The 14188-nt window shown below is 46.9% G+C and overlaps 1 protein-coding gene across 3 annotated transcripts in view; it reads left to right on the top strand.

The window, feature by feature from the left end:
* Positions 1–14188, top strand: part of LOXL2 (lysyl oxidase like 2) — a 106607-nt gene that overhangs the window by 28710 nt on the left and 63709 nt on the right. For all 3 annotated transcript variants that reach the window (XM_003823575.7, XM_008977215.5, XM_008977214.5), the window contains exon 2: positions 6856–7293. In XM_003823575.7, coding sequence (XP_003823623.1) covers positions 6939–7293 — 355 coding nt within the window. In that variant the 5' untranslated portion in view covers positions 6856–6938. The remainder of the gene's footprint in view (positions 1–6855; positions 7294–14188) is intronic.

Genomic DNA, 14188 nt, shown 5'->3' with positions numbered 1-14188 from the left:
AGATATAGACCAATGGAACAGAACAGAGCCCTCAGAAATAATACCATACATCTACAAACATCCGATCTTTAACAAACCTGACAAAAACAAGAAATGGGGAAAGGATTCCCTATTTAATAAATGGTGCTGGGAAAACTGGCTAGCCGTATGTAGAAAGCTGAAACTGGATCCCTTCCTTACACCTTATACAAAAATTAATTCAAGATGGATTAAAGACTTAAATGTTAGACCTAAAACCATAAAAACCCTAGAAGAAAACCTAGGCAATACCATTCAGGACACAGGCATGGGCAAGGACTTCATGTCTAAAACACCAAAAGCAATGGCAACAAAAGCCAAAATTAACAAATGGGATCTAATTAAACTAAAGAGCTTCTGCACAGCAAAAGAAACTATCATCAGAGTGAACAGGCAACCTACAGAATGGGAGAAAATTTTTGCAATCTACTCATCTGACAAAGGGCTAATATCCAGAATCTACAAAGAACTCAAATTTACAAGAAAAAAAAAACAGTCCCATCAAAAAGTGGGTGAAGGATATGAACAGACACTTCTCAAAAGAAGACATTTATGCAGCCAACAGACACATGAAAAAATGCTCATCATCACTGGCCATCAGAGAAATGCAAATCAAAACCACAATGAGATACCATCTCACACCAGTTAGAATGGCAATCATTAAAAAGTCAGGAAACAACAGGTGCTGGAGAGGATGTGGAGAAATAGGAACACTTTTACACTGTTGGTGGGACTGCAAACTAGTTCAACCATTGTGGAAGACAGTGTGGTGATTCCTCAAGGATCTAGAACTAGAAATACCATTTGACCTAGCCATCACATTACTGGGTATATACCCAAAGGATTATAAATCATGCTGCTGTAAAGGCGCATGCACACGTATGTTTATTGCAGCACTATTCACAATAGCAAAGACTTGGAACCAACCCAAATGTTCATCAAAGATAGACTGGATTAAGAAAATGTGGCACATATACACCATGGAATACTATGCAGCCATAAAAAATGATGAGTTCATGTCCTTTTTAGGGACATGGATGAAGCTGGAAACCATCATTCTCAGCAAACTATTGCAAGAACAAAAAACCAAACACCACATGTTGTCACTCATAGGTGGGAATTGAACAATGAGAACACTTGGACACAGGAAGGGGAACATAACACACCAGGGCCTGTTGTGGGGTTGGGGGAGGGAAAGCATTAGGAGATATACCCAATGTAAATGACGAGTTAATGGGTGCAGCACACCAACATGGCACATGTATACATATGTAACAAACCTGCACGTTGTGCACATGTACCCTAGAACTTACAGTATAAAAAAAGAAATGTTGCAAGACCACATATTTTTTTCATTTCTTTCTGGGACAGGATTAGAGGATCTGGAAGTCTCTGAAGCCCTTGGGGGATGGGGGTGGGAAAGTCAGGGGAGGGAGAGAGACAGTGCCAGGCTGGGGGTAGTAGAGCTTCGCGGTGGGGGACAGAGCCCAGGTCAGCCTGCCACCTGCCTTCAGATCCTGGCTTGCATTTACCGTCTGCGCAACTTTAGGCAAGTTATCAAACTTCTCTGTCCCTCAGTTTCCTCCCAAGGATAATAACAGTGCCTACCACATCAAGTGAATTAAAACACTAGAGCGTTGAGAACAGTGCCCGCACATGGGGGTGCTCTATTAATGTTAGCTGCTTGCCAAGCACTCTGTGTGACCTTTGGCAATTCATTGGCTTTCTGTCTTTAATTTCCACAAGATGGATACATTTAAAAATTAAAAAGCAACCCAAAAACCTAGCTAGGCATGGTGGCTCTTGCCTGTGGTTCCAGCTACACGGGCAGCTGAGTAGGAGGATCTCGGGCTCAAGAGTTCGAGGCTGCGGTGAGCTATGATCACGCCACTGCACTCCAGCCTGGGTGACACGGCAAGACCCTGCCAGGCAGTGTAGAAGAGGAAAACCTTCCTGAATTCAAAGTTAGGCCCCCCCTCCGCTGGCTCAGGTAGTTCAGACCATGAACGATCATTGATACCTTGTAGGCGAACTCCAGCTAGGTAGTCAGCTCCATGGGAAAGAAGACCTCTACTCCCAGCAGGGCCTAAGGTATAGTAGGAGCTCAATGAATGCTTGTTGAATGAATAAATCAATTTAGTACTGTGAGCTGGATGGAGATGCATGATAATAGATTTCCTCATCCAACATTCCCAAATATTTGGGGATTTTCTACTTGTTCTTTTATTAATGGTTTATAGCTGAATTCTGCTGTAGTCAAACAACATATTCTGCATAATATCATTGTATCTTAATATCTTAATATGTTTGTATCATTATATCTTCCATGTGTCCCTGGAGCATAGCTGCCTTCTGCAGTTGCTGAGTACAGTTTATAGAATCTTGTGAATGAGGTTAAGTTTGTTAATTATGTCATTCACATCTTCAGCCCCAGGATTTTTCTGTGTCTTCTATCCGTTACTGACAGAGGTGTGTAAAAATCTCCCACTCTGATTATGAATTTGTCTATTTTTTCCTTTTAGTTCTATCAATATTTCTTTTATATATATTGAAGCTATGCACGTACGTTTAGAAGAGTTACATTATCCTGGTGGATTGACTTTCATTATCGTAAACTGTCCCTTTTTGTCTCCGGTAATGTTTCTTGTGTTAAGGTCAACTTGATCGTACAAGTTTCCCTCTGGTTAATATACGCATGGTATATCTGTTTCCATCCTTTTACATTAAGCCTCTGTGTCTCTTCTAAGAAATATAAAGCTGGATTGGGCTGGGCGCTGTGGCTCACACCTGTAATCCCAGCACTTTGGGAGGCCGAGGCAGATGGATCACTTGAGGTCAGGAGTTTGAGACCAGCCTGGCCAACATGGTGAAACCCCATCTCTACTCAAAATACAAAAATTGGCCAGGCATGGTGGTACATGCCTGTAATCCCAGCTACTCGGGGGGCTAAGGCAGGAGAATCGTTTGAACCCAGGAGGCAGTGGTTGCAGTGAGCTGAGATCGCGCTACTGCACACTCCAGCCTGGGCAACAGAGCAAGACTCCATCTCAAAAAAAGAAAAGAAAAAGAAATATAAAGCTGAATTGTTTTGTTATATTCGTTCTGATGATCTTTGTCTTTTAATTGGAGTATTTATTTTATCTAATGTAATTACTGATATATTGGAGTTTAAACCCACCATCTAATATTTTTTCTATTTGTAACAATTGTTTTATGTTACTTTTTGTTTTATTGCTTCAATTTTGGATTAATCAAGTATTTTTTAATTCTACCATTTCTCCCCCAAACCCCCTTATTAACCTGTTAGTTCTACTTTTCTTTCAGTATATGGTTCTTACAATGATTCCTATAAAGATTACAACATATGCATTTATTAGACTTGCTAAAGTCTAATAGACAATAGTACTCTTACCACTTCCCAGACAACACAAGAACCTCAAAGCACTTGAGCTCCATTTAATGCCTTCCTGCCTTTCGTGCTGCGCTTGCCATGCATTTGTGTTTTTTTTTTTTTTTTTTTTTGAGACAGAGTCTCACTCTGTCACCCAGGCTGGAGCGCAGTGGCGTGACCTCGGCTCACTGCAACCTCCGCCTCCTGGGTTCATGCCATTCTCCTGCCTCAGCCTCCCGAGTAGCTGGGACTACAGGCACCCACCACCATGCCCGGCTAATTTTTTGTATTTTTAGTAGAGACGGGGTTTCACCATGTTAGCCAGGATGGTCTCGATCTCCTGACCTTGTGATCCGCCCACCTCAGGCTCCCATAGTGCTGAGATTACAGGTGTGAGCCACTGCACCCAGCCAGTTGCCATGCATTTAATCATACATGTATTTTAAACCCCACAGGACATTCTTCCTGTTTTACACACTCGATCTTCATTGAGATTTACCTACATCATTTCCTACTTCATACTCTTCATTCCTTCCTACGCCTCCTTACTGACATCTGGGATGATTTTTCCTTTTGCCTAAAGAATTCCCTGTAGTATTTCCGTCTTGTGGATATTCTGGTGACAGACTCGCTCCTCTTTTGTTTATCTGGGATGTCCTTATTTTACCTTCATTCTCTTCACTGGGCACAGATTCTAGGCAGACTTATTTTTTTCCGCCCTTTGAAAATGTTGTGCTGTTGAAGTCTTGTCTCCTTATTTGTGTTGAGGGGACCAGCTGTTAGTCTTTCTGCTGCTCTTTCTAAGGTAACTCAGCTTCTCTACCCTGTGTTTAAGATTTTTCTTTCTATCTTGTCTTCTCTGCAGTTGGATTTCGATGTGCCCAGATGTGGTTTTCCTTGTAAACTACACTGTGTGGGCTTGATGTCTTTTGTCATTCTGGAAAATTCTAGGCCATTATTTCTTCCATTATTTCCTCTGCACATCCTTTCTCTCCTCTTCTTTGGGATTCCATTTATGGGAATGTCAGACCTTCCTATGCCCTGGCTTCTAGAATGCAGCTCTTCAGGAATGCATCTGAGAGCCTGGAGCTGTTTAACAGGTCCCTTTGTCCTTGGCAGGTTCTGAACTCCCAGTCTCCCCAGTCCCTGGAGGCTGCCTGCAGCTTTGCTTAGCTTCTCAGCCTGTTGATCACTGCCGTGGAATTGGCGAGTATCTTCCGGGGGAAAGCAGAGACAAAAGTGAGCCTCACCTCAATGCCCTTCCCATCTCTCTGGATTCTTGGTTCCTTCAGTCCTTGCTGCCTCGGTAGCTTTCTCGTGTCTTCGAACATATGTTTTTAATATTTTACCTTCCTTTTCTAGTTGTTCTTGGCAGGTAGCTTTATCTACTGCAAGGTAGCCTGACACATCCAGAGGCAGATGTGTTGCTGAGCAGAAATGACAAAGAGGTGGTTTCTATCCCTTGGGCCTGAGGGTCCGGTGGCAGAGCCAGACATGACAACAGTGTAAAGCACCAGCAAAATGTGATGTCAAAGGGAAGCAGAAAGACATTCAATCTGATAGGAGGACCTAGGAAGGTCTCTGTGAAGAACAGGAAGGATTGCACCAGGTGCCATTTGGAGGGGAGGGGAGGGGATGGAGGTGCGTTGTTCTAGGTGTCAAAAGCTGAAGCTGGTATAGGCTGATATGATGGGACGTGTGCCATGGGCAGGGCTGGGGTGAGGGAAGGGAGACACCGTCGTGGGAACCGAAGCAGGGAAGGTAGGCGCGTGCCACACATAAAGGCTTTTGTATCCAAGCTGAACCAGGACTTTTTATATGGGATGGCAGATTGGGAGTGACCCGTTCTGGCTTTGCTTGCACTAACTGTGCAACTCTGGCAAAATCTCTAACCCTCTCTGGTTCTTGATTTTGTTGTAAAATAAGAATCCTAATAATACCTGCCTCTTCTACTGCCCAAGGTTCTTGTGAGACATAGGTAAGCTTGAGGATGCAGATGTGCTTTGATGGGAATGATGAGTGGCCAGGACCCTGATTCCCTTTAGAGCCACACTACTAGAGGGTCAGGCTGTGCATTGGTCAATTGGTCAGGAGCTATCTCAGGAACCCTCCATCACTTTCTGGCCTTGTTTGTTAGTCACAGGATGAGCATGGCTGGCTCTCTGGTGACATCAGAAAGCTTTCCAAAATCCTCAGTTCTGACTGTCCCCCAGGCTCTAACATCTCCACCCCAGCATCCTCTTCGGGGCACTGAGCACTGCTGGTCACCCAACAGACATGGAACTGTCTCACCCAAGGCAGATCATCCCTCCATGGGCAGCTCTGGACAGCTCTGACTACAGGAAAGTTAGCCAGTCCTTCCTCAAAGGTAGTGTGCCATGACCAGAACAATATGATTGGCCTACTCCTCTGCATAGGGTTAAAATAAAATACCTTATGCCCCCACCTAAGCTTCCACCTGCTCATCCTGGTTTGGGGCCCTGCATCTTTCTCCACAAGACACACGTGTGCTCCTTTTAAAATCGTCTCCTCTTTTCTCTGAATTACGGGAGGACCAAGATACACGAGGTCTCTTGCTACATGATTTCACTCGGGAATTCTTAGAGGTAGGCTCCACCAGATACGATGACCAGGACCTTGAGGATTTTAAAACTCATTTAGCATTGCAGCCCTCAAAGCTGACGGGAAAATTATAATTCATCTAGCAAATGTTCCTGTAGTGTTTTGGGGTGCCATTCATTTAATGGAGGGTGGGTGTGTTGAACATCCTGCCCTCACCTCTTCAGACCCGCTCCTTCTCCACCGGCCCCCATGTTCCAGGAGGCCGTCCCACACGGGCTCCCTCAATGGGCTCAGCTCCCTTGCCAGTGGCTTCGAGTTGAAGGGGGCTGGGTTTGCCTAATAGGAGGCACCAGAATGATTCAAAGACCGGAGGAAAGGGAGTCAGGTATTTATTCTCCCTCCCGTGTCCCCGCCGTTGCCATGGGTTGGCTCTGAGACCCTCCAGTGAAGGCCACAGCTCCTAAGAGACAGCTCCCTCTGCCAGTCTCCAGTTCTCACCTCCGCAGGCTCCCTTCAAGCCTTGGGTGGTCACAACCCCCCCTGAGTTGCCAGCCCTAGGGTGTGACACCAGCCTTTGTTAGTTCCGCAGAACTCTGCCGGCATGTCCGTAGTCTTAAAAAACTCTCCTTAAATTAAGTTGGAGTGTGCTCTGTTCCCTGCCAGGAACTCTACTGGAAAAAGCATTCTAGAGAGATGACAAGGCAGTAGGTAAAGGAGGTGGGACCTCCCAGCCCTGCGTGGTGGAAATGTAGGAGTGGGGCTGGATTGGCGTCGAGAATGGACGAGCTTTCCATATTAAGCCAAGGGGTATGAAATCGCTGGTTCTCTATGTAGGTCTCCGTAGCCCCACGTTCCCATCCTAACACATCTCTCCTCTCTTCCAGAAAGCTCCTGCTGCTTCCATACCCCGCCTGTCCCTCCCAGCTGCGCAGGGCCCCTTCGTGGGATCATCAGCCCGAAGACAGGGATGGAGAGGCCTCTGTGCTCCCACCTCTGCAGCTGCCTGGCTGTGCTGGCCCTCCTGTCCCCCCTGAGCCTGGCACAGTATGACAGCTGGCCCCATTACCCCGAGTACTTCCAGCAACCGGCTCCCGAGTATCACCAGCCCCAGGCCCCCGCCAACGTGGCCAAGATTCAGCTGCGCCTGGCTGGGCAGAAGAGGAAGCACAGCGAGGGCCGGGTGGAGGTGTACTATGATGGCCAGTGGGGCACCGTGTGCGATGACGACTTCTCCATCCACGCTGCCCACGTCGTCTGCCGGGAGCTGGGCTACGTGGAGGCCAAGTCCTGGACTGCCAGCTCCTCTTACGGCAAGGGGGAAGGTAAACGCTCTGTGCTTTGGATCTGAGTGCTGTCACCTGGCAAGACCCGGAGTGGCCTTCCCTGAGGTCAGCCTGGGAGAGGAGGCTGCACGCACTGCGAAGTGTAAATTCTTGGTGATGCCCATCCAGGGACTGGCATCCTTCTGTGCCCACTCAGGCTGCACCCTGCAGGAAGGTGGGGTCGGGGGGGGGCTTGAGGAGGGGCACAGTAAGTGACCAACCATACTGATTTGCCCAAGACTTTCCTGGCTTTAGCACAAAAAGTCTCACATCCTGGGAAAACCTCAGGAAAACCAGGACAGTTGGTGACCCCAGGTAGGGGGTGAAATCGGCCTGTGCTCCTCTCTCCGCCCCATATGCCCTGCCTGGGGGCTGCGTCAGCCCAGAGGAAGTTGCGCTGTACGCCAAATCGTTCCCTGTTAGGAAAGCCTCTTGCTCTTCCTCACAATGGCTCCCACATGCTGGAGCTGCCTGACGCCCCCCACCTTCCTGGCATGTGGAGTTCATCGTTTTCACACTAACCTGCTATTGCGGGCTTGGTCACAATAGGCACAGAGATGCTTTGGGTTTTTCACCGTTGGTTAGCCTATTCTTTCCTCCCTTGTGAGGTTCAAATTTATTAATTTATTTTTAAAAATTGTTTTAAGAGCTGGCCAGGTGCGGTGGCTCATACCTGTAATCCCAGCACTTCGGGAGACCGAGGTGGGATGATCACTTGAGGTCAGGAGTTCAAGACTAGCCTGGCCAACATGGGGAAACCCCATCTCTACTAAAAATACAAAAATTAGCCGGGCATGGTGGCGAGTGTCTGTAGTCCCAGCTACTCAGGAGGCTAAGGCACAAAAATCGCTTGAACCCGGGAGGCGGAGGCTGCAGTGAGCCATGATCGCGCCACTGCACTCCAACCTGGGTGACAGAGCGAGACTCCATCTCAAAAAAACAAAAAAAAAACCAAAAACCTAAAAAATTGCTTTAACAGCTTTGAGGCAGGACAAAGTTTGAAGCCCCGAACCTAGAGCTCAGTCTGTACTGACCTCTGACACCACACTTTGTAGGAAGATGCATGTCCTCTCCAGCCTCATTTTCCCCATCTGGAAGTTGGGCTAAGAACCCCTGAAACCCTGACAGTGTATGTTCCCAAATAGGAAAGAGATAAGGGTGGAGGGAATTGTTTCTTTTTAAACATTTTTCCAGGAGCTAAGAGTTTCCTATCTCTGGGTCAGCCAGGCAAAGGAAGCTCCCACACCCGCCCACCCGGCTGAGCTGCAGCCCAGACCTCAGCACAAGTCTGGCTACTGGACTAAAACAGAGCTGCCTATACTCCTGTCCTGGACTAAAGGGCTAATGCCATGCTGACTGCGTAAGAATCGCCCAAGGGAGCTTAAAAGTACAGAATAGCGCAGACCTCAACCCACCATAATCTAGTTTAAAAGGTCTGGGCTGGAGCCCAGGACTCTTGTCTTTTTTGGAAGCCTGCAAAGTGACAGGTTTGGGAGTCATTGAAATTGATAACTGTTATCCTCCCTTCCAACTTTTCTGTTATTCTAGAAATTATGGGAGAAAGGAAGTCCCATCTCATACACATCTCACCTCCATGCAATTGAAAATTTCCTTTTGGGGTAACTGGATCAGGAGACAGCACAGAGTCAAATGTTCTCTGCAGCTCGCTCTGGGCGATGAGAGCCACAGCAGTGAAGTTAGCAAATGCTGGGCTTTAGAACCCACTTCCTGTCTTCTTTAAACAAACGTCTGATACTTCCACATCTCTGTTTATCCGGCTGGCTGAGCGATCCAGGGGTAACCTCAGATTCATGTTTTCCATTCCAGGCTTTCCAACGCTCATTATTTTATAACAAATGCTTTCCAGTGACTGGGTATTTTTCCAGTGACAACTTAATTTTATTTCAACCTCAATTTAAAACACCTGTTGTCAGACAAGGGGGTTGTGGTTTTTCCCCATCAGGAGCAGGCATGGGGTAGTAGGAGACAGGTTTTTACCCAGGTGGGATTTTGCCATCCAAGCGTGGTGAAGAGTGAAAAGTTCCAAGGAGTGGAGGGAATATGAAAGGCAAGGATTAAACTCATGGTCCATGGAGACTGTGCTGGGTAAGGAGGGTCGTAATAAGTGGAGAAGTTGAAGGATTGTGCATAGCTGCTGTGATCACTGGATTGCGGGTCTCTGTTCAGATGGAGATACAAGAAGTTTACTAAAAGATGAAGGGAGCTGTGTGTGGGTGCAGAGCAGGAAAGGTGAAATGGAGATTGAAGGGTGGGTGCAATCTCTGGTAATGAGAGACCTGAGCTATGACCATGGGACAGCGGCTGGAGCAGGATGGAGGACAGTCTCTGAGACAGGAGGTGTATTAACGAAGAGACCAGGAGTACTGGAAAGGTCATCTTTGTGGGCATGGAAATCATCAAGGTTTATAAAAGGAATAACGTCAAAGAGAGGAGAAAGAAACAGATGCTTGAAAAAAAAAAACTGTCTTGTGTTCAAGGCTTTACGAGTTAAGCTGCTTACGTGAAGTGGTGCTTCGTTTATGACATGAGAGACCTTTTTACATCTAAATTTATTTGAATTTCACCAGCATCAGTCCAGATCTTTATCACTGGGTACATGGTGGGCACTCAGTAAATATTAGCTAATTGATTGATTTTGATTTGGCAGAATAGGAAAAAGAGTTGGCAAAAGAGTTCTGGGTATAGTGAGCACAGAAAGTGGCCAGCGCCCAGGGCTTGCTCCGGTGGGGCTTAGGGGCTTAACGTGCCGGTCAGACTGTGGATAAGGCTGCCCCTCCAGGACCCCTCAAGCTCCTCTGAACTTCAGGCTGGAGCAGTGAAACCAGGGAGGGCACCAGGGACGTTCTGGGTTTTCTAGCCTGGCCTGTTCACAGACCGTTCTCCCAAAGCATCTCTGAGCTCAGGTAAACCACAGGCCCTTTTAGGGAGTTCTGGAGGGAGCAGCTGTCCTGTTTCTCAACCCCTGTTCGAGGTTATAGCAGCTGAAGCTGAGGTGGTTGCTCTCCTTCACCTGTCTTCAGAATCAGGAGGCTAAGCCTATTCCCAGTCACATCCCTCATTCTTTAGACCACAGCGACGAAGCCAGCGATAACCACATTGTAACCCCACAGATTTTTTTCTTTCCTTTTCTTTGAGACAGAGTCTTGCTTTATCACCCAGGCTGGAGTGCAGTGGTGGGATCTAGGCTCACTGCAACCTTTGCCTCCCGAATTCAAGTGATCCTCCCATCTCAGCCCCCCGAGTAGCTGGGATTACAGGTGTGCGCCACTAGGCCCAGCGGATTTTTTTAATTCTATTTTTAGTAGAGACAGGGTTTTGCCACGTTGGCCAGGCTGATCTCAAACTCCTGGCCTCAAGTGATCTGCCCACCTTGGCCTCCCACAGTGCTAGGATTACAGGCGTGACCCACTGCACCCATTTGTGACCCCACACAGTCTAACTTGAATAATTTCCATTGTCCTGGGCTCTGGCATTCCAACTGAATTTCATTTATGATTTTCACCTTCCTAATGATCTGTTAACTTGTATATATATATTTATCTTTTCTTTCATCAGGAGAGGCATTGGAAGCAAAGAGTAACATAAAATTTGGCTTCTGATTGAATGGCTTTCTTGTGTCCAAAGTTTGACTGTCATCTTGTGTCCCAAGGACATGGCTTTCCTGGCAGCTCTGAGGAGGCATCTACTGGATTGTACCTAGAACCGCCCTGCTTTTCAGCAGGCAGACCCAGAAGCTGGTTGCATTGGAATCGGAGTAGTCTAGTTAATAAGCACTAAGCCTGTAGAGGGGAAAAAAAGGGCCCTTTGCAGTGGCTCATGCCTGTAATCCCAGCCCTTTGGGAGGCTGAGGCAGGCAGATCACCTGAGGTCAGGTGTTCGAGACCAGCCTGGCCAACATGGTGAAATCCTATCTCTACCAAAAAATACAAAAATTAGCTGGGCATGGTGGCATGCGCCTTTGGTCCCAGCTACTTGGGAGGCTGAGGTGGGAGAATTGCTTGAACCTGGGAAGCGGAAGTTGCAGTGAGCTATGATTGCACCACTGCACTCCAGCCTGAGTGACAGAGTGAGACACTGTCTCAAAAAACAAAAAAATTTTTGTTATGAAATCAGGCCAAACGAGTATACCATGCATGGTGATGCTGTCTTGGGCTAAGTACAGATTCACATATCTGCCATCTAAGTAGAAATTGACCAAGCATATGTTGAAGGGGTCCATGGAAGATTATTGGGGGTCCATGGAAGTTTCATAAGAGAGCAGCTCTTTGGGGCAGGCTCCTTAGGGTCTCTGGTTTGCAGCTGTTCTCAGTTCCTTTGATGATGCACTGGTCGACTTCCAGGTCCTTAGCGAGGGGGGTTTCTCTCACTGCAGATGGAATAGGGTGCCACTGCTTTTCACCATCTCTGTCACTTTGGCAGCTTTGCGACAGAACATTCCGCTTAGAACATGGAGGGTCTTCCCTGTTGCTAGTACTTAGCAAGACAAACATTGGTTTGTTGTTGAGACAGCAATCGATTAGGGAGTGTATGTTTCAGTGGAGCTTGACTGCTTGGAAACCGGGCCAAAATGAGAAGCCAGTTGGAAAACCTCAGCCCAGATGTTTTCAATTAGCTCTTTGTTCTCCACAATGGATCCAAGGTGCTGTCGTTTGAGCCCTGACCAGCAGCCGTGAGAACAGACACGTTTCAGCAGGGCCTGGACGTCAGGAGACTGGCCCCGGGGTGCTTATTGACCTTGAAGAGCCTCCGTTTCTTTCCTTGGTTTTCTAATCTCTCCAATGGGAATGTTTTTATTTGCTTTTCTCTTACATCGTGGAAGCAGTAGAATGCATTGCTTTTCTGAAGGACTGGAAGAAGGAAAGGGAAAGGGAGGTTGAAAGCATACCAGGCACATACATTACCTCATTGAGTCTCCATGGCAACCTGTTTGCTCAGCATCATTTTGCCTTTAGAAATGAGAAGCAGGTGTGGTGAGGTAGTCGACCACATCACACAGTGCCCCAGTGTGTGGCAGATGGAACTTGAACCCAGGTTTGTTTGACTGTGTCTGCTGCTCTAGACTCCTAAAAGGAGCGGTGAGAAAAATGAGAGGTTTAGATTTGTTTTCTTTCATTTTGCAGTGGCACTTATACAAATTACTATTTGAAAATCCTCTAGCACTTTATAATTAAAAAAAAATTATGGCAAAATGTGCATCACATAAAATTTACCACCTTAACTTTTTGGATTTTTTTCTGGAGACAGGGTCTCCCTGTCACCCAGGCTGGAATGCAATGGCACAATCACAGCTCACTGCAGCCTCAACCTTCTGGGCTCAAGCAATTCTCCCACCTTGGCCTCCTGAATAGCTGGGACTACAGGCGTGCGCCACCATGCCCAGCTAAATGTTTTGATTTTTAGTAGAGATGAGGCCTCGCTATATTGCCCAGGCTGGTCTCGAACTCCTGAGCTTGAATGATCCTCCCGCCTTGGCCTCCCGAAGTGTTGAGATTACAGGCATGAACTGTGCCCAGCCCAGCCTTAAACATTTTTAAGTGTCCAGTTCAGTAGTGTTAAGTATATTCACATTGTTGTGCAACCATCATCACCAGAACTTTTCCATTTTGCAAAACTGAAACTCTGCACCGATTAAACAACCACCTTCATTTCTTTCTCATCCCAGGCCCTGGCAGCCACCACTCTACTTTCTGTTTCAATGAATTTGACTCCTCTAGATACCCCATACAATATTTGTCTTTTGGGATGGGCTTATTTCACTTAGCATAATGTCTTTATGAATCATCCATATTGCAGCAGGTTTCAGAGTTTCCTCCCTTCTGAAGGCTGACTAATATTCCATTGTATGGATAGACCACATTTTGTTAATGGAGACTTGGGTTGCTTCCACCTCTTGGCTATTGCGAATAATACTGTTATGAACACAGGTGTGTAGATATCTCTTAGAGACACTGTTTTCAATTCTTTTGCTGGATCATATGGTAATTTTATTTTTAATTTTTTAAGGAAACACCGTACTGTTTTCTATAGCAGCTGCACCATTTTGTGTTCCCATCAACAGTGCACAAGGGTTCCAGTTTCCATACCCTTGCCAGCACTGTCATTTTCTGTTTTTTTGTTTGTTTTGTTTTGTTTTGTTTTTGAGATGGAGTCTTGCTCTGTCACCAGGCTGGAGTGCAGTGGTGTGATCTCAGCTCACTGCAACCTCTGTCTCCTGGGTTCAAGCGATTCTCTGCCTCAGCCTCCCGAGTAGCTGGGATTACAGGCACGTGCCACCACGCCTGTCTAATTTTTTGTATTTTAGTAGAGATGGGGTTTCACCATGTTGGCCAGGATGGTCTCAATCTCCTGATCTTGTGATCCACCTGCCTTGGCCTCCAAAAGTGCTGGGATTACAGGCGTGAGCCACTGCCTGGCCCATTTTCTGTTTTTTTGATAGTAGCCATCCTAAGGGTGTGAGGTGGTGTTTCACTGTGGTTCACCCTCTTAACACTTTGCATGCTGAATTCTCTACTTAGCGCAAGTGAGGCAAAAAAACAGGAGGTAAGCAGAGTCCCTTGGCGGCCTTCTGAAACATGATGAGGTGGCTCCGTGGGCCAGTCTGGCTGGGCTGTCTCTGAGCCAGCGATGGGAAATATTGGGAAGTAAGAGGAGCTGAATAGGAAGTCAAGGCCCAGGCTTCTGGGTTCAAGGGGTGGTGGGATAATCATGCCACTTCGTCCTCTTGCTATGGGAAAACCAAGGAGATACTACATGTGAAAATGCCTTAAAAACCTCAAACCAGGCCGGGCGCAGTGCCTCACGCCTGTAATCCCAGCGCTTTGTGAGGCTGAGGCAGGCAGATCACGAGGTCAGGAAATCAAGACCATCCTGGCCA

This window comes from Pan paniscus, chromosome 7 (assembly GCF_029289425.2).
Source record: "Pan paniscus chromosome 7, NHGRI_mPanPan1-v2.0_pri, whole genome shotgun sequence".
In the NCBI taxonomy this organism is placed as follows: Eukaryota; Metazoa; Chordata; class Mammalia; order Primates; family Hominidae; genus Pan; species Pan paniscus.
Note: the sequence above shows the minus strand (reverse complement) of the source record. Positions and strands in the feature narration are given on the sequence as shown.